This window comes from Hoplias malabaricus, chromosome 12, assembly GCF_029633855.1.
Source record: "Hoplias malabaricus isolate fHopMal1 chromosome 12, fHopMal1.hap1, whole genome shotgun sequence".
In the NCBI taxonomy this organism is placed as follows: Eukaryota; Metazoa; Chordata; class Actinopteri; order Characiformes; family Erythrinidae; genus Hoplias; species Hoplias malabaricus.
Window position 1 is genome coordinate 19632738 of NC_089811.1, and position 27366 is coordinate 19660103.

A 27366-nucleotide genomic window follows, 5' to 3' on the forward strand; every position below is an offset into this window, starting at 1 on the left:
GTCGTGTCTGTTTTCCCTGCCATGTGCTCTCTTAGCACATGGCTCTATTTGTTATTGTCCATGTCCCACCTTTCTTTCTCCCCCTCGTTATCTGTTCCAGGTGTGTCTTGTCTATATTATGTATTTAAGTCCCCTTGTCTCACTTCCTGTTTGTCTGTTTTGCTTCTGTCATTTGTTTTGCTTCCACTGCTTTGTCATGTTGCTCCATCCGGTCTGTCTGTCTCCGTCGTTTCATGCTGACGTTTCATTTCTCGTGTCATGTTACCCAGTCCAGTCAAGTCTGTCTTTCTCTGCTATTACTCATTTCGTTTTCCATTGTCATGTTGCCCCCAAATCTGTCTGTCTCTGTTGATCCTCATTTAGGTTTGTTCTCTGTTTAATACTCGCGTTCCTGACAGCAGCGCTACACAAATGCACATAAGAACAGTAAGGTCTTTAGTCTAGATTAAGTAATATTTGGGACAAATCCGGGAGTCTGTTTCAGGTGCAGGGAGCATGGTGACTGAAAGCTGCCCCCCACTTTGTGGTTCTGACCCGGGGCACCACTAGCTGACCAGTCCGGAATGATCTGAGGGGCCTACTGGGTTCATACACTTCTAACAGGGTCTGAAATATATTTTGGTCCAAGGCAGTTTATTGATTTATTAACAATTAATAGCACTATAAATTGTTTAATAGGCAGCCAGTGCAATGACCTGAGGACAGGAGTGATGTGCTCAGTTCTCTTGGTCCTGATAATATTTCTAGCTGCTGCATTTTGAATAAGCTGCAGCTGCATAACTGTGGATTTGGGAAGTCCAGTAAGGAGACCATTGCAGTAGTCCAGCCTGCTAGAGATGAATACATGAATTAGTTTTTCTAAGTCTGGTTCTGACACATACCCTTTGAACTTTGATATGTTCTTAAGGTGATGAAATGCAGATTTTGTTATTGCCTTTATTTGGCAATTAAAGTTGAGATTTGAGTCCAGGGATTACGCCAAGATTTCTGACCTGGCCTTTAGGCTTTAGAGCTCTGCTCTTAAGCTGAGTAGTGATCTCAAGTCTTTGCTCCTTGCTGCCAAACACAATCAGCTCTGTCTTATCTTTGTTTAGTTGAAGGAAACTGTCCCTCATCCAGTTATTTACTGATTATAGGCAGTTGCAGAGAGTGTCAATGGGACTATAGTCGCCTGGTGACAGAGCTAAATAGATCTGAGTGTCATCTGCATAACTGATAGGCGATTTTATTATTTTTAAGGATTTGTCCAAGTGGAACATGTAAAGGTTAAACAATAGAGGCCCAAGAATGGATCCTTGTGGAACACTGCAGGTCAATGTTCGTTTTGATTTATAATTACCAATAGCAATAAAGTAGTCTCTATCCGCTAGATATGATCTTAACCAGCTGAGAACTGTTCCTGAAAGCCCCGCACAGTTCTCTAGTCTGTCTAAAAGGATGCAGTGATCAATAGTATCAAATGCAGCACTAAGATCAAGAAGCAATAGCACAGATATTTTACCGCTGTCTGTGTTCAGACTGATCTTTATGAGGGCAGTTTCTGTGCTATGATGTGGACTGGAAGTCATCATAAGTGTTCATGTAGAAATTTGCTGAGCTGAATAAAGACAATTTTGCCTATGAATGGAAGATTAGAGATTGGTCTGTAGTTGTTCAGGATAGTGCTGTCTAAATTTTTTAAGAGGTTTGATTACTGCAGTTTTTAATACGACGGAGTTTTAGGGCCACAGCGGTAAAAAAAAAAAACAAGATTCTGAGATTAAAGTCGGAATAATTCTGAGAAAAAAAGTCGGAATAATTCTGAGAAAAAAAGTCGGAATAATTCTGAGAAAAAAAATCGGAATAATTCTGAGAAAAAATCTCAGAATAATTCGCTGCGTGTAATGGAGCAGACACAGTGTAAAAGTGTAGAACTCCGGCGCCCACGAGGCTCCATCGTGTTACGGCTCGGACTCGTACAAAAAACTAAAGCCTTTATGCATCTCAGTCAGGGGCTGCGTCATGTCTGTGAATGCGTTTAAAAAATAATTCATGCATAAGGCTTTAGTTTTTTGTACGAGTCCGAGCCGTAACGCGATGGAGCTTCGTGGGCGCCGGAGTTCTACACTTTTACACTGTGTCTGCTCCATTACACGCAGCGAATTATTCTGAGATTTTTTCTCAGAATTATTCCGACTTTTTTTCTCAGAATTATTCCGACTTTTATTCTCAGAATTATTCCGACTTTTTTTCTCAGAATTATTCGGACTTTTTTTCTCAGAATTATTCCGACTTTTATTCTCAGAATTATTCTGACTTTTTTTCTCAGAATTATTCGGACTTTTTTTCTCAGAATTATTCCGACTTTTATTCTCAGAATTATTCCGACTTTTATTCTCAGAATTATTCCGACTTTTTTTCTCAGAATTATTCCGACTTTTATTCTCAGAATTATTCCGACTTTTATTCTCAGAATTATTCCGACTTTTTTTCTCAGAATTATTCCGACTTTTATTCTCAGAATTATTCCGACTTTTTTCTCGGAATTATTCCGACTTTTTTTCTCAGAATTATTCCGACTTTTATTCTCAGAATTATTCCGACTTTTTTTCTCAGAATTATTCCGACTTTTATTCTCAGAATTATTCCGACTTTTTTTCTCAGAATTATTCCGACTTTTTTTCTCAGAATTATTCCGACTTTTTTCTCGGAATTATTCCGACTTTTATTCTCAGAATTATTCCGACTTTTTTTCTCAGAATTATTCCGACTTTTTTTCTCAGAATTATTCCGACTTTTTTTCTCAGAATTATTCCGACTTTTTTTCTCAGAATTATTCCGACTTTTTTCTCGGAATTATTCGCTGCGTATAATGGAGCAGACACAGTGTAACTGTGGAATGCAATGTGTTGCTTAAGTCCTGCTATGGTATAGATTTCAGGAATAAACACTCTTCTCTTCAACATCAGGGCCACAGTGTGATTAGTGTTTAAACCCTGAATCAGTGCACGAACCCAGGGCATGTAGTTTCACGATACAATTAATGATCACGAAAATGATGGATACAGAACAAGTAGAACTCCGGCGCCCACGAAGCTCCATCGCGTTACGGCTCGGACTCGTACAAAAATATAAAAAGCCTTATGCATGAATTATTTTTTAAACGCATTCACAGATATGACGCAGCCCCTGACTGAGATGCATAAAGGCTTTAGTTTTTTGTACGAGTCCGAGCCGTAACACGATGGAGCCTCGTGGGCGCCGGAGTTCTACACTTTTACACTGTGTCTGCTCCATTACACGCAGCGAATTATTCTGAGATTTTTTCTCAGAATTATTCCGACTTTTTTTCTCAGAATTATTCCGACTTTTTTTCTCAGAATTATTCCGACTTTAATCTCGGAATCTTGTTTTTTTTTTTTTACCGCTGTGGCCCTAAAACTCCGTCGTATTTTAATGATTGAGGGAAGATCCCTGAAAGTAGAGACCCATTTACTATTTGCAGTATGTCTTCAGATAGACAACAGAAGAAAAGTGCACAGGCAAAACGTCTAATGCATGTGAATGGTTTTAGATGCTGAACCGTTTCTCTAGAGTTTTCAGATCAATAACAGTGAATTCAGACAGGGTACATTTCAGATTTTGAGGCTGTATCACAACAGCTCTGCTGTCAAGAGACGTATTGAAGATCGCTTGCCAGATGTTTAGAATTTTATTGCTAAAGAAAGCTGCAAATTCATTAAATTTTTCCACCGAGAGTAGTTCTGGGTTAAACCTGTGGTGGTGGGTTTCTCAGCTGATCAAATATTGTGAATTATGAGCGGGCGTTGTTAGAGCTTTTACTAATTATGTCAGAGAAGTAGGTTTGTCTGGCCTATCTAACTTCCAAATTGTATTTTTGGAATTTCTCTTTATAAATTTCCAAGTGAATGTGAAGTTAATGTGCCTCCAATTACGCTCAGCCTTTCTGCACTTGTATTTCTTGGACTTTACCTCCATGCTGCATCGCCATCGTGCTTTCTTCTTAAAAGATACAGTTTTAGTTTTCAGAGGGGCCAAACAGTCAATAAGACTCAGAGCTTTGGAGTTAAGTTTGCAAGAGCACTTTCAGGAGAGTGAGATATTATGCACTGTGTTTTTGACATAGCCTCCATAAACAGCTCTTTTGTGTTCTCAGTAAAATCTTTTCTTCACACTGACAGACCTGGTTTGAACAACTGGAGTGGTTTCAATATTAAAAAAGACACAGAAGTGGTCAGAGATCCCTAAATCTTTCACAGATATAAATGAAATATTCAGCCGTTTGGTAATGACCAGGTAAAGTATGTGTCTGTGGTTGTGGGTGGGTACAATCACAGCTGGGACAGACCAAAGACATCAACTAAGAATAAAGTTCCTTAGTAGTTTTGTCCAAGGCATTATCTATGTGCACATTAAAGTCACCTGAGATGACAAACTGGTCAAAGTTAGTTGAAATGACTTTTAGCAGCTCAGTCCATTCATCAATAAAATCTGCAGAGTATTTAGGTGGTCTGTAAATAGTAAGTATTAAAATATGAGGTGCACCTTTTAGCACAGTACTTAGAAACTCAAAAGAGAGGAAGTCACCAAATGCTGCATGCTTGCATTGAAATATATTTTTAAACAGGGCAGCTATCCCACCATCTTTTCTGTTTTCTCTACATACACTATTAAAACTATAGTCTGTGGGAGCAGATTCTAAGAGGACAGCAGCATTGGTGCTGTTTTCTAGCCAGGATTCTGTTAAAAGCAAAAAGTCTAAATTGTGCGAGGTAAAAAGTTCACTGACTATAAATGATTTATTTATAAGAGACCTAATATTAATCGAGCTAGTTTTAAAACAAAGGACTTGGGTTCCAGACCTGACTGATGTCTAAGGACATACTTTAGGTTGGAGATATTTACACTATCTGTGCTGTACTCCCTGTTTTTCTATTTCTGATAAGTACTGGAATGGGAGACATTACAGACTCACAGGGTCCAAGCTTGTTTTTAAAATATGCACTGTTGACATTATCACTATAGCAGCATGTAGTATAATAAGTATCAAACTGTCTGATTACTTGAGGTGGCCTCTTCCATTTCATTGGAAGAAGGTGGGTGAATCTCCTGTTGATGATGAGATAGAGAGCGAAGTCGCCTATCTGATGGTTTTGGAGCTTGCATTGTTCTTTGAGGCGCTGTAAGCTGTAGGGGAGTTTTGTTTAACAGATCATCCATCTGGCTGAGCTTCATTGAGGCCACTTTAACTAAGTCCTTGATCAGTGAGTGTAGCAGGGAGGAGGAGGGTTGCTGAGTCCTTGGGGCAGTAGATGGTAGTGGAGGTGAATCTGGGCTGATTTTTCTCTGTACCTGAGGACTAGCTGACAGGGAAAGTGACAGCTTCGTTCCTGCAGATACAAGCTTCTTCACTGTTGCTGGAAGATTCAGGTGGGGTGAGGGTGAGGATAGAGGATGGTGTAGATTGCTCATGCAGTTTTGGTGTCTCTAGCAGCTGATATTGTAGAGCATGGCTCTCAACCAATGATGCTGCACTGTCAGTAAGGGCAGGATGTTGTTGTTCAGAGTCCTTGAGTGATAGTGCAGACTCTGCATTCTCAGAAGGGGGAGGATGTTGTTTCTCAGAGGTGACGCCAGAGTACTTAGCTGTTAACTCTGACGCGTCTTCGCAGCTGGGAGCAGAGAAGTTGCACAAAGAGAAGATAAAGTTCTCTATCTTTTGTTGGTGTGCAGGCCCTCTTGCCTAAAAAAATTCTACCTTCCCAAAAAACAGATGAAAATTGTCAATAAAAATCAGTCCATTTGCCCTGCAGCTTTTTTGTAGCCATGTTTAGTGCAAGTAGCCTGGAAAACATATTTGTGCTCCTTGCAGGCAGCGGACTACTGATAAATGACTTAGCTGGTGGTTTAGCTTGAGCAGAGTGTTAAAGAGAACATTAAAGTCTTTTTTTAGTACCTCTGACTCCTCCTTCCTTGTGTCATTCTTACCAACAGACAATTATCCATTTCACTGTTGTGTTCAGCCAGCAATGTAGGAAGCTTTTCATTCAGTTCATTCAGTGATGTTAGGCTCACATCAAACTATGAATTTCTGATTTTTCACACCATAAACCGAGTCATCTCCAAAAACAAGAGTGTCGGCTGTGACTTGGGTCTTGTAGCGCTTTTGGAGTCCCTAGAATGGCTGGCCCATCCTGTTTCTCCTGAAGTCTGCTCCCTGACAGTAGGAAGCTCACAGAAGTTTTCAGTGGTTCGAATCTGTTCAGCAAATGGAGTGAATGGAAAAGATTTCCTCCTTTGGTGTTGTGCTGTGGTCTTAGTGCAGCAGCACTGTCTTTAGCATTGGCTGGATGTGCTGTGCTAGCAGGGGTGGAGGATGACACTACACAGATGACTATAGTACAGTTTTTCACTAGGTGTCTGGGATGATATGGGTTAGCAACTAGGTCATTGGGATGAGGTATTTTAGCAAGGTCTCTGGGATGAGGTGGTTTAACAACTAGTTCCCAAATTACTTAATTCGTCCTGATTCTAGTGCTATGCTCCTCACTGTGAACTATGCCTTTTGAGCTTATGCTGGAGGAGGCAATTGGGCATAGTTGGATTATAGGTGGCTAGATGAGATCTCAAATTCACATTTCTTCATTTCACAATGACTTTTCTGGCACAGAAATTGCCTGTTGCTAACAATATTACCATACTGTGGTTATTGCGACAACCATAGGCTTAAACTTAATGTCAGTAATGCCACCTACACCCACAATCTGGTCTTTGTCTGTTATCATCAATGGAATATCCAAGGCAGGATAACTTGAACAGAATGTGCATGTGGTCTCTGTATTAAAGGAAGTTTTATAGGGAAATGAAATGGTGTTTGGGAGCTGTCATGTCTTTTGGGAATCTGGAGGGAAATTTTTTCTAAGTAGAAATATACTGTACTACATGTTCACAGTGGTCTGTTATAGAGTAGATTGGCTGGGTAGTGGGCTGATTTGTCACAGCAGCACGTGAATCTGTCTTAAATATGTGTGTCTGAGTTTGGAACAAGTGCCATTTTGCTATACCTTTGCTAGTATGGGCCACGCCCTATAGTTTGGAACGGGGGAGGCAAACTCAGAGGAATTTGAGATAGCGTTTGGGGCGGTTTTGAGCGTATGTAGAACCGGGCCCCAAAATTTAGTTTTACTGTGTTTAATAGTAAAAACGAGTGTGTTTAGATCAAGGATGAATAGGTCAGATAAATAAGGGTGGACAGAAGATGGGGTTGTGAATTCAGAGCAACGGAGAAAGCCAAAAAAAGCTAAAAGGAACATGGCTTTGAGAATGGCATTGGTAGTTGGTGATACGTAATCGGAGTATCTAGGTAGCTGTAAAGAATGTGAGAAGAGATAGGCATGCGTTGCGGTAGATGAGGTTCGGTCCTTCTTATTCCTTTAAGGAGCAAACCGACATGGTGGTGATTAGTAAATGGATGGGGAGAGCCATAAATCAGTTTAAAAAATAAATTGATAGCAGCTGCATAGACTTTTAATGTGGATGAATGGATAAAATATTGAGAGCAATTGAGTAGAGGAATGCTGTGAAAGAGTGGAGATCAAAGGGAACAATATAGAGTGTATGTGATGTGGCCAAAAGTATTGCCATCCCATCCAGTAGGTAGACAAGGTGTTTGGTGGCAGAGATTTTATGATAAAATCCTGAGATCTTAGTGTCAGATTGCTGAGTCTGTGGGAAGATAGAAGATGAGGTCCGAAAATGGAGGAACTGGAGTATGATGTAGGTCGGACCGTGGAGCCAACACTTTGAACTTCTGAAATTGGAAATGAGACAGAGTGTCAGCAATAGGATTAATGTGACTGGGAATGTGAACTGCTTTTAATAGAAATTGACATACGACTGAGTGCCAAGTGAGGCAATAAACAGATGGCACTAGACTGAGTGAACTGGAGCATCCTTTATTAATAATATGAATGACTGAGTCATTATCTGAATGGAGAAAGATGACTTGGCCAGTCCATTCATGTCCCCAAAACACCGCAACAATGACAGCAGGAAAGAGTTCACAAAGCACCGGAGTCTAGCGCTAGACGGGTGAATTCATCAGGCCAGGAAGATGCACATCAGTGTCCCTTGTTAAACCCCCATGCCCCACAGACGGGGCTTCGTCGATGAACAAAACATATTTGAGGTTAGCTAGTGTGTCATTGTAAAAGAAAGAGATGGCATTCCATCTGCAGAGGAGAAGCAACCAGAATTGTATCTCAGAAGCGCAGGCTTGGTTCAGGGGGATTAATTGAGAGAGAGAAGAGGCAGAAGAGGCTAGGTGCAGCAAATGAGAGATGAAGGAATGACCTTGTTGGATGACACGCATGACAAAATTGAGGTGCCCTGAGAGAGAGAGAGAGAGAGAGAGAGAGAGAAGTTGACGTTTAGTGACACATTGAAGAGTAAGAAATTCCGAGAGGAATTCAGTAATGCGGACCTGCTTGTCATGCAGGAGTAAAGCACGAAAAGAAACTGAATCCTGAAAGATGCCCAAGAACTCGAATGAGGTAGCGGGGCCAATAGTTTTCTCCAAAGACAAAGGAGCAGTGAGAGAAGCGATGCAGTGGGCAGGAGGGAAGGATGGCGAGTCAAGGACCAAAACATCATCCAGGAGGTGTACCACATACAGGACATGATAGACTTGGAAGTCTTCAGAGAGAGGGTCACGTCCCCCACATCAATGGACCGGGGTGCTGCACAGGAAGCCGAAGAAAGCAATAGAGAGGACAGATCAACATCCGCACCTTGGAGAATCCGCTGATGAAAGGTGGGCTGCATCAGGGGCAGATTGAAAAGGCATTGGGAGGAGGAGGAGCTGGAGCAGTGGTGAAGAGAAAGAATGTGGCGTCAGGAGCGCGGTGCGCCAGGGCAAGAGGCTGGCTGGCCTGCGGAGAGAGAATCGTTATGAAAAGAGACCGGGGTGCAGTGTGCCCGTGAAGTGGAGGGGTTGGGATGATGGGGAGAAGGGTTTGAGATAATAAAGGGAGGGGTTGGGATGATGAGGGTAGGGTTTTGGGATGATAAAGGGAGGGGATGGGATGAAAAGGAAAAAACAGGGTAGGTGGAAGAAGTAGGAGCAGGGAGATCAGAAGCATGTAAAAGGGAGCCAAACGAGAAAAAAGTCAGGCCCGGCAGTGCGTACAGGAACCGGATCCGTGGCACCAGCAGGGGGCACTGACCTGGGGAGGGAGGGCCTCGCGGGTTGGCCTCAGCGCCACGTCGCAGGTGCAGTGATATAATCGCACGATGGCGTGTGTTGAGCAGGAGAGACCCCACTCTCCGGGGTAGAAGTGGTAAACAGCGAAAAAAGGGTTGGCTGAACGAGCGAAGGAGACACCAGGGTCCCGGAGTACCTTCTGGAGGCCCGCCACAGTCCAGTCGGAAATTGATGCAGAAGCCAGATCGGGCCGTACTTGTCCGATGGTGAAGGAGGACTGACGAGAAAGCTGGTGGGGGCGATAGGATCGCCGGGAAGGAGGAGTAGAAACAGGAGAGGAGCAGCGTCTGCGCACAGAACCCGTGAGCGTGGAGCGGGAATGACGAGAGCCTGCAGAAGAGCTTGGATGACCAAGTAGGAGAGGGAGAGAAGAGCTCGTGATCAGAAGCGAGCAGGTCGAGATCCATTGTAGGAGCAGCATCTGAGTGATGCAAGTAGGAAGTATGAGACTATCGAACTCCCAAAATTCTGTTATAGTATAACTCCAATTTGTGCACAGAAAACATTCTTGGCTTAGCACAAGGACAATGCCATGAGTTCTTCTTTGGCTTGTAGGTCATTTGGCCAAGACAACTGAAGAGCTTTTCAATGGCTCATATATATATATATTATATATATATATATATATATTGTTCGGGATGAACTACTGATAGAGGTACATGGGCTGATATGGCTGCATTCTGTCTTTTTAAGCCCACACTTCTTTGATTTACAGAATAGCTTATGATGCACCATTTCATCTACAACACCCCCTTGAAGGAACTCTTCACTTGCAGTGTGCAACAAGAGTCAAGTGGATGAATATGTTTGCAGTGGCTGAAAGCACATCCACTCTGTAGTGCTAGAAGCTGATACTCAAAACATTCTTCTTATTCACATCCAGTAAATGTTTTTTGATTCATGTCTTTCTCTGTATAGAAAAACCATGCCTGCTTCTTTGAACAGTGCACACATTATTGGTTGCATACACACAAACACTTTCCAAATGTGATGTGCTGGTTATATCAGGTTTTGCTTCTGAATGTTTTCTGGAAATGTGACCAGGCAAATTCTTCTTATGTACAAATGTAGTGCAGTGAGGACACTACTCTTTGGGGCGATGTCGTTTGAGCCTTTTTAGGAGAATCAAGTGAAAAAAGTGGCAGAGGAATGGCTGTAGAGGAAAGTGCAAGAGCAGATGATGACATCTCAGCAGCACCAACTGATGCTAGGGGTGTGTTTGACTCTAAATGATGTTGTGTCTCCTTTCAGGAATTTGATGTAGATATAGCAAATATGCAAGGTACTTCTGTAGGTGTAGGTGTGTGTGCCACTCAGGACATGCTTGTAGGACTTAAGCTTGTAGATAGCTTTCCATATTATCACTCCTCAAAATGTTTTTTGAGCAACAAGGGCAGTGATAGTGTCCTTCTGGCATATAATTTTGATGATATCTGTGAATTCAATATTCTGTGAAAAATGTGAAAGTAAATTACAAATAAAACACATGAACCAAAATCAGATGCCAAAAACAGCAGGGTTACAGTACCTTTAAAATTAATTGCATTTTTCCAATGAATCTCAATGTGCTTATTAACTCTTGCCTAGTTGGTAGGCTTAAACAACCTCACAGGGCACAAAGGACAATGGAACATTTTTCAGCCTGTTTTGCATCTGTTTAAAGATTTGGCTGAACCACAAAGCCAGACTGCAGAGTGCACCTGAGTAGAAAAAAACATACACTAATAAATGCATTAATGTATTGCAAAGTTTTGAAGACAGTTATAAACTGATCAACGATCACATTATGACCATGTCCTTGTTTCTACACACACCGACTAATCTCTCAGCTCCACTGTCCACGGGAGCACTTTGTAATTATAAAATTACAGACTGGAGTACATCTGTTGCTCTTTTGCATACATTGTTTGCCCCCTTTCATTTGCTACCTTGTTGGTCTACTTTGCAGATGTAAAGTCAGAGACTGTAGCTTATCTGTTGCTGCAGTTTGTTTAAGTCGTCCTTTAGTCCTTCATCAGTGGACACAGGACACTGTTGGCTGGACGTTTTTAGTTGGTGAACTATTCTCGGTCCAGCAGTGACTCCAGCAGCACTGCTGTGTCTGATCCATTCATACCAGCACTTCTGTGTCTGATCCATTCATACCAGCACAACACACACTAATACACCACCATGTCAGTGTCACTGCAGATGCAGCACTGAGAATGATCCACCACCCATATAATACCTGCTATGTGGTGGTCCTGTGAGGGTCCTGACTCTTGAAGAACAAGTGAAAGTGGCCAAACAATGTATACAACAGAGCAACAGATGGACTCAAGTCTGTAATTGTAGAACTACAAAGTGCCCCTGTGGACAGTGGAGCTAAGAGAATGGACAGTGAATGTGTCATGTATAGCCCGGTCTAGTGTGTTCCTGCTGTCTGTCTCATTTGTCTCCGCCTTTGCTCCTCCCTCTTGTGCCTCCTTTGTGTTCCTGCCCCCTTGTTATCTGTCCCAGGTGTTTCTTGTTTGTGTAGTCTTTTTATAGTCCATGTCAGTGTTTCCTGGTGGTGGGACATTGTGATTGCATGTATGTTTGTGGGTCATGGCTGTGTGCAAGATTCTTAGATGCTAAGTGTTGGTGTTCTGTTTAGTCTGTGTTCTGCTGTTTAGCCTTCTTGTTTAAGCCTTGTTGTTTAGCCTTCTTGTTTGGCCTTGTTTAATGTTTATCTTATGGTTTAGTGTCTTGCCCCTTTAGATCTGTTCTTGTTTAGTGTTTAGCCCAGTGTTCAGTGTTTAGCTCTTGTGTTTAGCCCCTGTGTATAATGTCCTAGCCTTTGTGTTTAGCCTTGTTGTTTATAGTTTAGCCTGTTTTGTGTTCATCATCTGTTAAGTGTTTTAGCATGTTCTGTTTTGTTCTTGTTTACTTTCTGTTTTTAGTCTTGTTTAGTATTAGTTTCAAGATCTTTGTATTGTTTTGTTCTATAAGTTATTAGTCTTGCTAATTGAGTTTAGTAGTCTTTGTCTAGTTCCCTTGTCTCTCTGTTTAGTTCCCTTTTTGTGTTAATTAAATCTCCTGTGATTACCTCCTCCCTGTTCATTGCTCCTTGACCTCCCCTACATACCACCATGTGACAGAATGTAGAAACAAGGAGGTGATCATAATGTTACGGTTGATCGTCTATGCATTTGCCTTGGACCAGAACAGTATATGCAAACATAAAAACAGACATACAGAGCCCATGATAGATAGATGGATGTATAAATAAATTGGAGATTCAGAAAAAAAAATCAGTTTTCCAAAAATGTTATTTTTTAAGTAATAAATATTAGTCATGTTCTCTTTTTCATGTTATGATATAGCTGTTATACAAATATAGTTACCCATTACCCATGTGGGCTGGATGCGTCAGAGGTATTGTACTAAGTTTATTTTTCTTTGCAACATAAACTGATTCATTCACAGACTAAACAGCAATTATATTTTCCACCTCATGAGAGTTGAAACCAAATTGAATTATGATCATTTGTAACTGAATAAATTTTAAAAATCTTAGAGATAGAAAAACCTGTCGACTATTTCTAAAGCTAAAGCAGTTAAAAGTTTTAAGTGTTGTTTATCTGATATGATCAGTTTTACTAATCTACCTGTATTTCTGCCTTTCTTGATTGGGAAAATCCTGTTTGTTCTTTCTTATTTTTCTTTAATATTTTCTTTCTTTATGCAAATGATCACCTTACATCTGGTCTTAGCAGAAGTATGTTCTATACCAATTTAGTTGCACATTATTGTACAAGAAATTAGCAAAGCAGCTAAGCTGTGTTTTGTCTCATCAGTGTTAGAGGCTTTTTAGGTAAGTTAACAATGTCTTCTGATTTTTTTACAGTAAAAATTTTGTAGGTTCTGATTATTGGTAGTTTTTATGAACAAATAAACAAAAGTCTATTCTCTAACTTAGATGAATAGATAAATGGATGGATTGGTAGATGGAAATATTATGTTATTATGAAATAATAATATTAAATATTATTCCAAAGGAAATTTATCTCAGACTATAATTTGCACATTAGAGAAAAGATTATACCTGTCGAGGGCTGACTATAATGTTGTTTCCTGAGCCAAAGAACTGGGTTACACTAGGTTCATTAGTGTTTTGATCCTCTTTTTTATTCCTCCCCTGAAAGATTTTCCTCCTGTCTCTAAAACAGTAGTCGTGATGCAGCTTTAGTGGCACTAGTACTGTTTCTCCATTTCCAGTCCTGTTGCCTTCTCTGGTTCTTTTTCTCCAGCTCCATAGATGGCAACAGGAAGCAACATAGAAAGAATGCAGGTTATTAAAGGCAGTGAGATGCTCTCAGCAATGTTTTCCTGGGAAGCCTTTGCTCCCGGCACACATGTAAATGATACTTAGAAATGTAAACGTGCTGAGGGATTCATTTAAGCTTTGGGGGATTGCGGAGGAAGGCACTGCTCACAACAGCAAACCTAACCTAACCCCAATAGAGTCTGGGGGTGCTCCCTGCCAGATGTGCTATCTGCCTCCGTGATATCACATCACACTCTCTGCTACAGTGGCATTGGTGTAGTGATTTCTTGTCCTATATGGGTGCAGCTGTGGCCTTGAGGTTAGAGATGCAAGCTTGAGGCTGGAGAGTCACCGATTCAATTCCTGGGACTGGCAAGAAAAAATTAATTCATGACTGAAGTGCTCTTGAGCAAGGCACCTAACCCACAATGTGTTCCCCTTGTGCAGAGGTGGTTGGTAGCCTCCTGCTCCAGTTGTGTGTTCACTGCCCATAGTGTGTGTGAAGATTGCTCACAAGGGCGTGTTTGTGTGTTCACTACCACGGATGGGTCAAATGCAGAGAATAAATTTCCCTAAGGGGATCAATAAAGGTTTAGTAGACATGCACACTTCGTAGTGTCTACCCTGTGCCCTCTCTCTCTGTAGGTTGCAAAGCACCCGGTTCATGTGTGTGATATGTGTATTTTTACAATCCAAAGCTTTCAGCAATAAAGCAGTTTTGTAAAACTTTTCTGAGCTTGTACACTTGACCTTCAGTATGACACAGCTAATGTCTATTCAGCGTCATTATCATCATTCATTCATTTATTGTCTGTAACTGCTTATCCAGTTCAGGGTCGTAGTGGGCCCAAAGCCTATCTGGAATCACTGGGTGCAAGGCGAGAATACACCGTGGGAAGAAACCAGATCATCCAGAATAAACCCACAGGGAAACCACACCAAACTACTCACAGATAATCACCTGGAGCAGGACTTGAATCCACAAACTCCAGGTCCCTGGACTTGTGTGACTGCGACACTACCTGCTGCGCTCTTGCTCATCAGAGTGACATAATTCATCAAAGATTGATTTTTTATATTAAAATTAAAAACAAAATATATAAATACAGCCTAACTTGCTTTAAAATAAATAATGTGCGAAAAACGCAATATTCTAAAGTTACAATATATGTTAGATCAATATAACAAACCTTACACAATAAAACTAATTTTACATATTCTTCCACTGGCCATGCATGTGAAGCACAAATGTATCCCTCAACACACACCAACATACTTCAGTTTCCATGGCAGTGCACTGATATCATGTCTGCAGCCAGATCCTTCTCAATACATAATGCCCCTAGAAAATGTAATCTTCTTTCTAAAATTTAATTTTCTTGCTAATTATGTCAGTTTGGCTCTTGGCCCTTTAAACTTAACATTTGTATCAAATATACCACGTTTATGTTTAGTTTATTCATGCTTAACTTGATGTTTTTTTTTCCACACTAAACATTAATCAAGTAATCATGTCAAGGTATTGGTCTTTTACTAATGATAATATTTCCTTTTGCTTACAGCTTGGTTTCACTGCTCAGACTTCTGAACATCGTGTGGTTACGCTGCAACTCTTTCATTTGTGAAGCCTCAGGTTTTGTTCTGTTTAAATATGCAGTTCTGAAAGATATCTGTCATCACACCTCACTCACTCTCTCTCTCTCTCTCTCTCTCTCTCTCTATATATATATATATATATATATATATATATATATATATATATATATATATATATATACAGGGGTTGGACAATGAAACTGAAAGACCTGTCATTTTAGTGTGGGAGGTTTCATGGCTAAATTGGACCAGCCTGGTGGCCAATCTTCATTAATTGCACATTGCACCAGTAAAGCAGAGTGTGAAGGTTCAATTAGCAGGGTAAGAGCACAGTTTTCCTCAAAATATTGCAATGCACACAACATTGTGTGTGACATACCAGAGTTCAAAAGAGGACAAATTGTTGGTGCACGTCTTGCTGGTCCATCTGTGACCAAGACAGCAAGTCTTTGTGATGTATCAAGAGCCACAGTATCCAGGGTAATGTCAGCATACCTCCAAGAAGGACGAAAAACATCCAACAGGATTAACTGTGGATGCAAGAGGAAGCTGTCTGAAAGGGATGTTTGGGTGCTAACTCAGATTTTATCCAAAAAAAGAAAACCATGGCTGCCCAAATCATGGCAGAATTAAATGTGCACCTCACCTCTCCTGTTTCCACCAGAACTGTCCGTCGGGAGCTCCACAGGGTCAATATACACAGCCAGGCTGCTATAGCCAAACCTTTGGTCACTCATGCCAACACCCCATGTCGGTTTCAATGGTGCAAGGAGCGCAAATCTTGGGCTGTGGACAATGTGACACATGTATTGTTCTCTGATGAGTCCACCTTTACTGTTTTCCCCACATCCGGGAGAGTTACGTTGTGGAGAAGCCCCAAAGAAGCGTACCACCCAGACTGCTGCATGCCCCGAGTGAAGCATGGGGGTGGATCAGTGATGGTTTGGGCTGCCATATCATGGCATTCCCTTGGCGCAATACTTGTGCTAGATGGGCGCGTCACTGCCAAGGACTACCAAACCATTCTGGAGGACCATGTGCATTCAATGGTTCAAACATTGTATCCTGAAGGCGGTGCCGTGTATCAGGATGACAATGCACCAATACACACAGCAAGACTGGTGAAAGATTGGTTTGATGAACATGAAAGTGAAGTTGAACATCTCCCATGGCCTGCACAGTCACCAGATCTAAATATTATTGAGCCACTTTGGGGTGTTTTGGAGGAGCGAGTCAGGTAACGTTTTCCTCCACCAGCATCACATAGTGACCTGGCCACTATACTGCAAGAAGAATGGCTTAAAATCCCTCTGACCACTGTGCAGGACTTGTATATGTCATTCCCAAGATGAATTGATGCTGTATCGGCCGCAAAAGGAGGCCCTACACCACACTAATAACTTATTGTGGTTTAAAACAAGGTGTTTCAGTTTCTTTTGTTTGTTTCACTTGTTATATTCAGTCTGATTAATACCTGCCTTCACTTGTAGGAATACAACAGCTGTGTAATTTGCAGTGTGTATGGGATATTGCAGACTTTTTGGAGGAATTATATTTCTAAATTTCTAAAGTTTCTAAATTGTGTTTCCCCTGGACTAATGATGTTGATTTCCAAATATTTGAAGGCCTTTCACAGACTTTTAGAGCAGAGAAAAACTAAACCAAACTATGTGAATAATCATGTGCAATAACTTCTCATGTGCAACCATCTATGTATGGTTGTATAGGTTTATATGTTTGTGAGTATGTAAGTTTTTAAGTCTTTTCTCCATTGTTTTTATTGTGTTACTGTTTTTCCCCCAATTCTTGTACGATGTTTAAAATTGTGTGCTGCTGTAACAAGTGAATTTCCCCGATGTGGCATCAATAAAGTCAAAGTCAAAGTCTCTCTGTACTGCTGGCTGTGCACAAATAATGTAACTTATTGCAGTTTATATATTACGTAAATACATTTTCAGATTCATTCATCCCTCAGCCAAGTCCATCTGTTACTCTGAATACTTTGTTTAACTTCTCTCACCCAGTTCTACTTTGGACATCTGAACTTAGGGATTATTTTGCCATTCTTTACTGCAGATCCTCTCAAGATCTGTCAGGTCTCTCCAGAGATGTCTCATTGGGTTCAAGTGAGCACTCTGTTTGGAACACTCAAGTACATACACAGAGTTTTGGCTATGTGCTTAGTCACTTCCTCCCAGTCTGAGGTCCTGACTGCTCATGTTGATCAGATTTTGATCTGAATATTTGTTTAATTTTCTCCATTCAAACTTCCCTCAACCATGATAAGTCTCTGTGTCCCGGCCACTGAATAACACACCCTCAGCATTAAATCTGGTCTTAAAAAATGCATCACCAATCATTTTTGATATTGTGTCTCTGCCCATCATGTGCCAGTTTAGATATGAGCACAATTGTTTTTCTTCTTGTTTTATAAAGCATTAAAACGATATCAATACCCCATAAAATACTTTCTATGGAGCACGTCTTCACCGTCAAATAAACGAATAGCCAATATATCATGTGGTAACATCTCCATTATCACAAATGCTAGGACATTTTCTAAAAATGAAAAATAAAAACTGAAATCTGTAACTGGTTAAATCTTTCACAGACCAAAATGTATGAAAGTATTTTCAGTGTGAAACAATTCTATTTGTTATATCAAAACACATTTAGAAATTGCATGGACACTCAGATAAAGCTGGGACGGGCATGTTAAGCATTGGGTCCCATCAGCTTTTCATTTAATTCTCTTTTTAATCTTTTGGAAAGATACTAATCATTGCAGTTTGGATTTTTTACTCATTCTTGCTGTATACACTATATAAAAGACTTGTGCTGCTCAACAGTTTGTGGTCATTTTTTCTGATTCTCCTTTTCATGATGTGCCAAATATTTTCTATAGGAGACAAATATGTTTCTGCATGAAATTAATAAATGACTTCCTCTATAAATTCTATAATAAACATAGTTTCAGGTTGCATTTCTTGATGCAGCGGCAGACAGAGGTGTATGACAAGATGTGTTATGTTTGAACTGCTTGACAGTTCTTTCAACAATTTCAGCAAAAAGTGAATAGTTATGACCTATATTTACTTGCTAAGATTGAGCCTTTGATGAATGCTCCTTTCAAATATTTTATATTCAGCTGCTGTGTGTGTGTGTGTGTTGCTCATGCTTGATCTTTAGGGGAGTGGCTGTGCATGTATATAAGCAAGACCACACAGAGTTCATTTGCAGCATCTAACCATGTTTCTCCACATGTTTCCTTTTGTTCCTCCGCACCAGCTCCAGTAAGTCCCCTCAGGTTTATTCTGATTTACCTTAGCTGCCATTACTGCTGCACTTTGCTGTGATATTTTTATTTTCTCAGGAGCGATGGAGAGTGGTATTGTTGGAGGAAAAGAAACATTACCTCACACCAGACCCTATATGGTTTCCGTCCAGCATAATGGAAATCATCAATGTGGAGGAATTCTCATCAGAGAAGACTTTGTGCTGACTGCTGCCCATTGTCTGCAGTGAGTGCCTTCATTCATTCATTTATTTTCTTTCCTTTATTGCTGCTAGACATAGAGAGATACTAACATGTGCTTTGTATGTGTGTGTGTGTGTGTGTATGTGTGTGTGCACACGCCCGGTGGTGGGAAATAATACATGGTGACCACAACAGTGTGAAAAATCAATTAAGAAATTAGGGTTATTAGGGTTTTAGAGCAATACAAGCAATTATTTATAGACTATTATTATAGTATCTGAGCCATGTGAATATTAAGAAACATTTTTTAAAATTTACTGTTCTCTACAATATTAGAAAAAAGTGTACAAATATGATTAACATTAAAGAAATAAAATTTAAAGCCTAAAGTCAGGACAGAATCTATAAAGTTGCTGCAACTTGAAAAATATATTGTAATAATTTATATTATTTTTAATATAGTAATACAGTATAAACTATAACTTTAAACTCTAACTAAATGTACTGAAAACATTTTTTAATCATCCCTGTACCAGGTTAGTACTACATTTTTTCTAAACTTCTGTTCCTAACAAATGTATTTAGTTTATTAATGGCTTTATGTGTTATTATATGGCATACATAACAGCATAAATTTTTGGCATAAATAGGCATTACATAATATTAGATACCATAATGCATTATATGTTTATAAGAAAACTGATCATGGAGAGGAATCAGACAATGGCAACTACAAACTGTTGAGCAGTTTTTTATCAAGCCAGAATTGTCAAAAAATTTCACTTGCAAAAGTGCAAGTTAGTACTTTCCATACCTACATAACTAAAAAGTTTAATTAATGGTTTTGAGTCTGGAGCAGGAATAACATTATATGTATTTATATTTATAAAATACAATCACTGGAAATCCTTCCTCTGTACTTCAGTCAGTTAAAGAATAGTGTAAGAGTGGGAACAGATCAGATTGTTTTTATTGCATAAAATTTGAAGGTAGTTTGTATCCTTGGTCAACACAGATGTACTTATACTAAGTACGTATCGCATTTTTCTAGAATTCCTTTTGAAGCATTATAATCTGGTAGAGATATATGTGCAATACAAGGTAACCTACAAACTATTATCAAAACAGAACCACTGTAGATGATGCTAATCGCAACAATCTGGAGGTTGTTCTGGGGGCTCATAATATAGAAAAAAAAGAAAGATGTCAGCAGAGAATCCAAGTGAAGCAGTACTTAATGCATCCAAACTACAGGAAGTTTAAGAGAGCAGGCAACTGGAAAAACCTAACTGTGGACATCATGCTGCTTAAGGTATGATATTATGATCTTGAACTTTTTCCTGTCTCACTGCCATGTGATAATTCAGCTCATCGCTCTGTTTCTCTGTTGCTCTGAAAAAAAAACAAAACCCAGGCTGGAATGAAGTGTGATATAGCAGGTTGGGGTATGAGGAATCCAAAGGGTTTGGCATCAGACGTGTTGATCGAGACTAAGTTCAAACTGTTGCCTCAAAAAAAATGTAATGCAACTTGGCAGATGTACTATTTCCCTGACTGCATGATGTGCACTGCCTCAGAAACAAACAATGCTTTCTGTCAGGTATGGTATTCTGTCACTCAAATATATGGAGCTACTTCTAATAACCTAATTTCTGTCACTTAATGTACCTGAGATATTATATTGTAGGAGACACTTTACAATTGTCACAGGACAGAGATATTTATGTGATATTAATCAGATTGTCCAAGTCATTTCAAAATTTTAGATTTTACATTTATATGTCTCTCCCTTTTTAAAGAGATCTGAGCCTATGCTTAAACCAGTGTAAATCCATGCTCAGAGGTATTACCAAAGATGACCCAAGAGCGAACAGACTTTCCTAACCTTTCGTTTCCACAGGGTGATTCCGGAGGTCCTCTGATATGTGATTCTATACTGCATGGCATGGCCATCTACACACATCCAGATACCTGCAATAACCGGGATTTCCCAGGGGTCTATCTCAATATATCTGCATTCTTGGACTGGATTAAAAAAACAATGGGCAAAAAAGTCTGAACAAAAATCCTTTGTAATTACATTTACAGCTGTAAATAAAACATTTCAAAGCACTCAATGAGCATTTCAGAGTTACTAACGTCATTTCTTTACTGTTTGGTATCAAATAAAGACAGATACTTATTTAGGCTCACACTGAGACACACTGTTAATGCAGGAAAATGTGTATCAGAAAGAAGAAGAGTAAAACAAATTTGAGTGTTTCCTGCCCTTGAGTTCTTTTACAGCAACAGTTGATGCAAATATATATTCAATGAAGGATTTGCCTTTTTATAATATTTAAAAAACACAACCCATACACAGTATACATTTCTTATAAAAATACTCTTGATATTTAACAAATACAGTTTTATTACCAATGCAGATTTGCTTGACAATATTAAAAAACGTTTCCAGAGCCATAATTTAAATTGAAATCTGTCCCTTTGTTGATGAACGCATTTCAGATATTCTCTGACAACAACAGTAGATAATAAACCACAAAGTTTCTTCCATTTGGTAGTGTTACTTCTAAATGGTCTACACTGCTGCACTGCACCAGGAGGTGTGAGACTGCAGGCTTAAGTGTTAAAAAGTTTTTGATGATACTTTTCTGAAAGGAGTTTGATTCTAGTCAGCTTTCTTTCTTTTTGGACTTCAGAAAGGGCTGGTGAAGTACATCATACAGTCTTCTTGCCTACATTAGATAGAAAATATGTGTGATTAAAATGGCAAACATGAACTGCAGAGTGAAATTAACAGCTCAGATCACAGTCTGATGATCTAACCTTTTGGGGGCCAAGTCCAGGGCAGAGCACAAGCTCTGCTTTTGATGCATTAATGATGCCCTCCATACACTGTAGAGAACAAGATTTAAAAAGCACCAAATTATATTCACATGAAAAATAACATGCATACATTTGCATAATGAGTGGGGAAAACAAGATCCAATTAAAAAAAATTATCTGCCTACAGAGAAAACACTACATTGCTTTGACACTTTGAAGGCCACAAACATGTCCATAAACTATATAAAAAGATAAACTATAAAGGAACACTAGGTAAGATTTGGTATTTTTGCTTCTGGGCTCCCACTACTAATAGTTCCATTCTGTCACATTTTCCTTTATGCCCTATTTGGTGAAATCTGGATCAATCAGGATTTTTGATCCTTTGTTCTCGCCAGCGATCTGGTCAGCATTTTCATCAGTTTTGATGGGAACCAAGGTTGTGCTATTCAGAGCTGCTCCTCAGTCTAAATCAGGACAGCACCAGTGTCGGGAAAATCGATGGAGTCAATAAAATATCATGTTTTAAACAGTCTTTACAGCAGGTTCAAAATAAAGTATGCAAACCGAAACCAAACTGGTTCCATGCTGTTTGAAAAAGTGTAGGCACCCCACCGCTGTCTTGTAAGTGCTTTTAAGCATATTTTCTAGAATATCTGTACAACACATAAAAAGATTTTACAACCCTCCTGTTGGTAGGTTTATGCATCATCTTTAAAATAAGGTTTACAGAAAACACAGTTCTGAAAAGTTTTATCTACACCCATTTTCCTTTACATTATTTATCTTTGTAAATGACTATAGATGACAAAAAAGGCAGGTCCTTACAGAGAATGTGGACAGCAGTGTGATGGCATCTGTCTTGTTGATGGACTTCACTGTGGTTAGACAATCAGTAACCTGCCACATCAAATACAGAGCAATTACTGCAAATGAGGAGTGCGTTCAGAGGTCAGAAGTAGTTTAGGAGCATGTATGTTTTTACTCTGACCTTAGAGAGGTAATCTTTCTCTACTTGCTCTTTAAGGAGATCTGCAGGCTTCTTCTCATAAGATTTATACGTCTCTAAATAACGGCCAGCTTCTTCAGGGCTATTGCAAAAAAAAAAAAAAAAAAAAAAGTGGTATTTTCAGAGACAATCATTTAAAGCATAAAGATACAAGGCGACATGCAGCTCTTGAAGCGGAGCTCACCTCCAGGCCAAAATTAGCGTGCAGTCAGCCATGATGCAGATTCGAGCCAGTTCCTGCAGAGCATGATGGGGGTCTTTCTACCAACAGGAAGACAGCAAAGGGCAGAATGCTGTTAAAGACTAGTATTGACTCTTGTCCCTTAACAAAACTGTGGCAAAGTTAACATGCAATGAAAACAAAGACAAGTTGTAAAGAGGGAGGGAGACCGACAAATACAAATAGAATAAGTGTAGTAGATAAATGGAAACCAAAGGCAAACTTCAAAGCAGAAAGAGAAAGCACAAAGCCACAGACTGAAAACTGAGCCAACAGTTTTAAAAGGACTGCACAAGCATGGTACATACTCTTCTAATTCAATACAACAATATGCCATATTTACAACTTTTGTCTTATAAATGATATAATGCAGGTTCACATATTACAGACTATTCACCAGAAGTATTTTATGTAATCTTTTATTGACTATTTTCAGGAATTCTGTGAAAGAGAAGTTAATATAAGGATCATCTATTTATGTTTTTTCCACTTCTGGTCACCACTTGTAAACAATGCAAATCTGAATACAACATTTAAAACATTATTTTCTTTACAATAGTATATAGGAATGTAGAACAAACATATGTTATTTTTAAAAATATTATATTATTACATTTTTAATAATTAGTATTTTAAGGCTTTTTTTTTTAAAAATAGAATTTAGTAAATATGCAAAACCTCTCACCACATCAACCTGGACAAGCAGCACTCTGAGAGTAAAAGATTGCCCCAGCTGCTTCAGACGCTCATGGATATAGTTTGGATTGAGGTTATGGTAGCGTAAACTGGAGATTCAGAAAGGAAAATAAACATCCATTATCATTTTTCACATTATGAAATAGCAAATATACAAATATAGTTACTTATTACCCATGAGGCCTGGATGTATCAGAGGTATTGTATAGCCACCCCAATGAGGGAGGCCCACTCTAATATTCATTCAATTATTCATTCATTATCTGTAACCGCTTATCCAATTCAGGGTCGCAGTGGGTCCAGAGCCTACCTGGAATCATTGGGCGCAAGGCGGGAATACACCCTGGAGGGGACGCCAGTCCTTCACAGGGCAACACAGACACACACACACACACACACACCTACGGACACTTTTGAGTCACCAATCCACCTGCACCGTGTGTTTTTGGACTGTGGGAGGAAACCGGAGAACCCGGAGGAAACCCAAGCGGACACTAATATTTTTAATCTCAATAGTTTTACACTTTATAGAATTAATTTTAAAAAGATTATTAATAATAACTACTTTCATAAATATTATTTGCTACTGTTGCTTTTTGTGTGTAAAATATCATATTGCTCCTTTAACATTTTTCTTTTTTTTTTTTTTGTAGGAGTAAACAGATTTGGCAACAAGCATGTTCACAGCTAAAATTAGTCTATTTGTTCTCATTAAGAAACTCTTCTGTGCATTCTGACTAATTTCTGTGTATATGCATGGGGAATGTAGTGTGGTTTTACACCTTAGCTGGCAATGATATACTGCACTCTCACTTACTCACCACACAAAGACCATTACCTGAGAAATAGAGCACAAGTTGTTCGACCCAAGATGTAGTCAGGCACCACTTCTCCAAACTCCCATGGAACACTTCTGACAAACTTCAGAATGGGGTTTCCTCTCTTTCATGGTGGAGCATAAAACACACAAATGCACATGAAGACACGTGCATACATCGATAGCATGGTTTAGGCACAGAGATCTTATTCAAGTTATCTCATAAATCTGAGCAAAAACTAACCATAATCTGAATTGAATTTCCTGTCAAACTGTCATCAAGATATTACTTTTCCAGCATCAAAAACCGAAATTACTCATCAGAGGTATCAAGTATCACTGATACCAGTTTCCTTTTCTCAGTAAAGGCTTATGATAGCTTTACATCCCTTCAGTCCTTTAGTGCTTAGTAGAAGCAGAAGTAGGGATGGACACGCCCAAGGATTATTTTCAGAGCTGAAGTGGGGTGGAGTGGTTTCTCAAAGTTAAAAGCTTCAAGATTTGTTCATCTGATATGAACTGATATATTGGTCTACCAGGATTTCCACAGTTGTAGAAGCACCTTTTTACTGACAATTTAGGAAAAACCTGGTTTTTGCTCATTGTTCCTTTGCTTTTAATTTTATTATGCAAAGGGATCATTTAGACCTGGTATTAGCATTTATATTCACATTATTAAGAAATGAGCAAAGCAACATTTTGCTTATGTCTCTATGATGATGATCATCTGTGATGGAAGATTTGTGTTAAAAATGTCCCCTGAATTTGTTTTTGTTTTTGTAAATTAAACTACCACTTAAATAAACAAAAATGTTAATTATCTGGCTTTAAATATAACTAAAGAAAAAAAGGATTATACCTGTCGAGGGCTGACTATAATGCTGCTCCCAGAACCCAAAAGATGCGGGTTTACACAATGTTCATCAGTGCTTTGATCCTCCTCTCTTTTCTTCTTTCCTGCCAGATCTTCCTCCGGTCTCTCTGAAACTGCAGTGGTCTCTGATACTACATTACTGGGTCCAGGACGCTCATTCTCTCCTTTTCTAGTCAGAGGTTTCAGTATGTCTGTGGAAGGTTTAGTTACTGAGCCAATTTTAGGAGGAACGTCCACTCTCTGTCCTGCATCTTTGTGTCCATCCTGGGTCTTGGACCCCTGGGTAGCTCCTTTGCTTTTGCTCTGGACGACGAACTCTGCATAGGACAATGGCTGACCAGCAGACTGAGGTGCAGTGTCGGTGGACGAGGTCTCTCCTTGGCCTCTCTTTGATGAAGGTTTGAAAAGAGATGCCACCTGATATATTAAATGGAGATATTATATAATTAATTAATTCATTAATTGTCTGTAACCGCTTATCCAGTTAAGGGTCACAGTGGCTTCGGAGCCTGCCCGGAATTACTGGGCGCAAGGGGGGAACACACCCTGGAGGGGGCACCAGTCCTTCACAGGGCAACACACACTCACACCTACGGACACTTTTGAGTCGCCAATCCACCTACCAACGTGAGTTTTTGGCCCATGTGAGGAAACCGGAGCACACGGAGGAAACCCTGGACCACAGTCAGGACCCCAACCACACATCCACAGAGCAGGTATGAAGGTCGTTGAATATTCTTAGTGCTATATTGAAACTGGCGTGATGGTGGTGTGTTATTGTCTGCAGTAGCTTTTAAACCCCTCAGTGCCATTGCTGGACTGAGAACAGTCCACCAACCAGCTACTGTCTTTGACTTTACATCTACAAAGTGGACCAACGAGGTAGGTGTGTCTAACAAAGTGGAGAGTGAGTAGAAAAACTCCAGCAACACTGCTGTGTCTGGTCCACTCGTACCAGAACAAACCCTAACACACCACCACAACATCAGAGTCACTTCAGTGCTGAGGTGGGCATGATATTATGGCTGATCTGTTTATTTCATCATTAATTAATTCATTTCTTAACTACTTACAAAAATATCACATCATGCTCATACTAACAGAGCTACACTGACTTCCTGTCTGTGATTGTATAAGTGTTAATTCTTACACTGACACACAAAACAATTTATTGCACAACTCCAGTGTATCTCAGTAACTCGGAGAAGCCTTACACTCCTTCTTGCTCCTTACATTCTGCAAGTTGAGAGAGCTGTTCCTTTAAGAGCACCTCGACAAACGTTTTGTTTTACACCGTATGATATTGTTATAATTTAATTGTACTATCTTTGTTTATACACTTACAATCATCTATTATTATAATAAAGCACATTATAGATGTAAATTATTATTATTGTTTAACATTACACTATACAGCAAAAATGGTTACCTATTTTTTCTCTGAAATTAAAAGTCTTAAAAGGGAGAGTTTATTTCTCTCTATGCTGCAGTCACAGCCTTTACTCTTCTGAAAAAATATTTCAGCAGATGCTGGAATCACTTTTTGATGGCATTCAGCTCTAAAAATGCTGAAAAAAAGCCGCTACTGAATTTGGACGATTAGCTGTGGATCACAATGCCTCTCTAACTCATCCCACAAAACTGATGTCTAAAATATTTTAGGCATATAATTTAATAGCACCTCATTTTACTTCGTTACCATTATTAAGAAACATTTCAAATTTTTAGCTATAACTGGGTTTTTAGCTAGAAGATAACAATGTAAAAAAAAAAGTATAAAATGAAAGATAAGTTGATGTCTCCGGTTTTACTGGAGCAACATTATACACAACTATATGGGTTAATATCATACCTATCCAATGTAAAACTGCTCTGTTCTGTTCAGTACAGTTTAGCCAGTGTTGCTAGGCTGGAAAACATAAACAAATATAACTGAAGATGTAGTCTGACCATTTAAACTGAAACCAAGTTAAAACAACAGGTTACAGACCGGCTTTCTTTCCTTTGTGAAAGCAGAATCGTCCAGGTTTATTTTAAATTTCTTGTTCTCCATTATCAGTCAATGGAAAACAGCACTGAGTGTATAAACAACCGCAGGCAGATCTGCTATTCAGGAGGAAGTAGTCGAGCACAGACACAGACCACAGATGGAGAAAACTACATTTGAACCACTGTCCAAAAGGGGACGCTAGAGTCAAATTAATGATGTTTACATCATATCTCCTCGTCTCAGAACCAAAATTTGAGCGAATTTATATCAAACAAAGACACATGACTGCACTAAGTTTAGAAAATAGTTA

The 27366-nt window shown here is 39.4% G+C and overlaps 1 protein-coding gene and 1 pseudogene across 1 annotated transcript; one reads left to right on the plus strand and one right to left on the minus strand.

Annotated features, from left to right (window-relative positions):
• Positions 1-18524: 18524 nt before the first annotated feature.
• Positions 18525-20683, plus strand: LOC136710737 (mast cell protease 1A-like; annotated as a pseudogene).
• On the minus strand, positions 20220-27193 carry ercc1 (excision repair cross-complementation group 1). Its single transcript, XM_066686528.1, has 9 exons — positions 27057-27193; positions 25052-25483; positions 24214-24317; positions 23365-23464; positions 22644-22720; positions 22442-22541; positions 22279-22350; positions 21451-21519; positions 20220-21359 (listed from the first exon to the last, which is right to left on the minus strand). Exons 1-9 carry the CDS (start codon positions 27117-27119, stop codon positions 21297-21299), a joined length of 1080 nt encoding a protein of 359 aa, XP_066542625.1. The 5' UTR covers positions 27120-27193; the 3' UTR covers positions 20220-21296.
• Between the last annotated feature and the right edge of the window lie 173 nt (positions 27194-27366).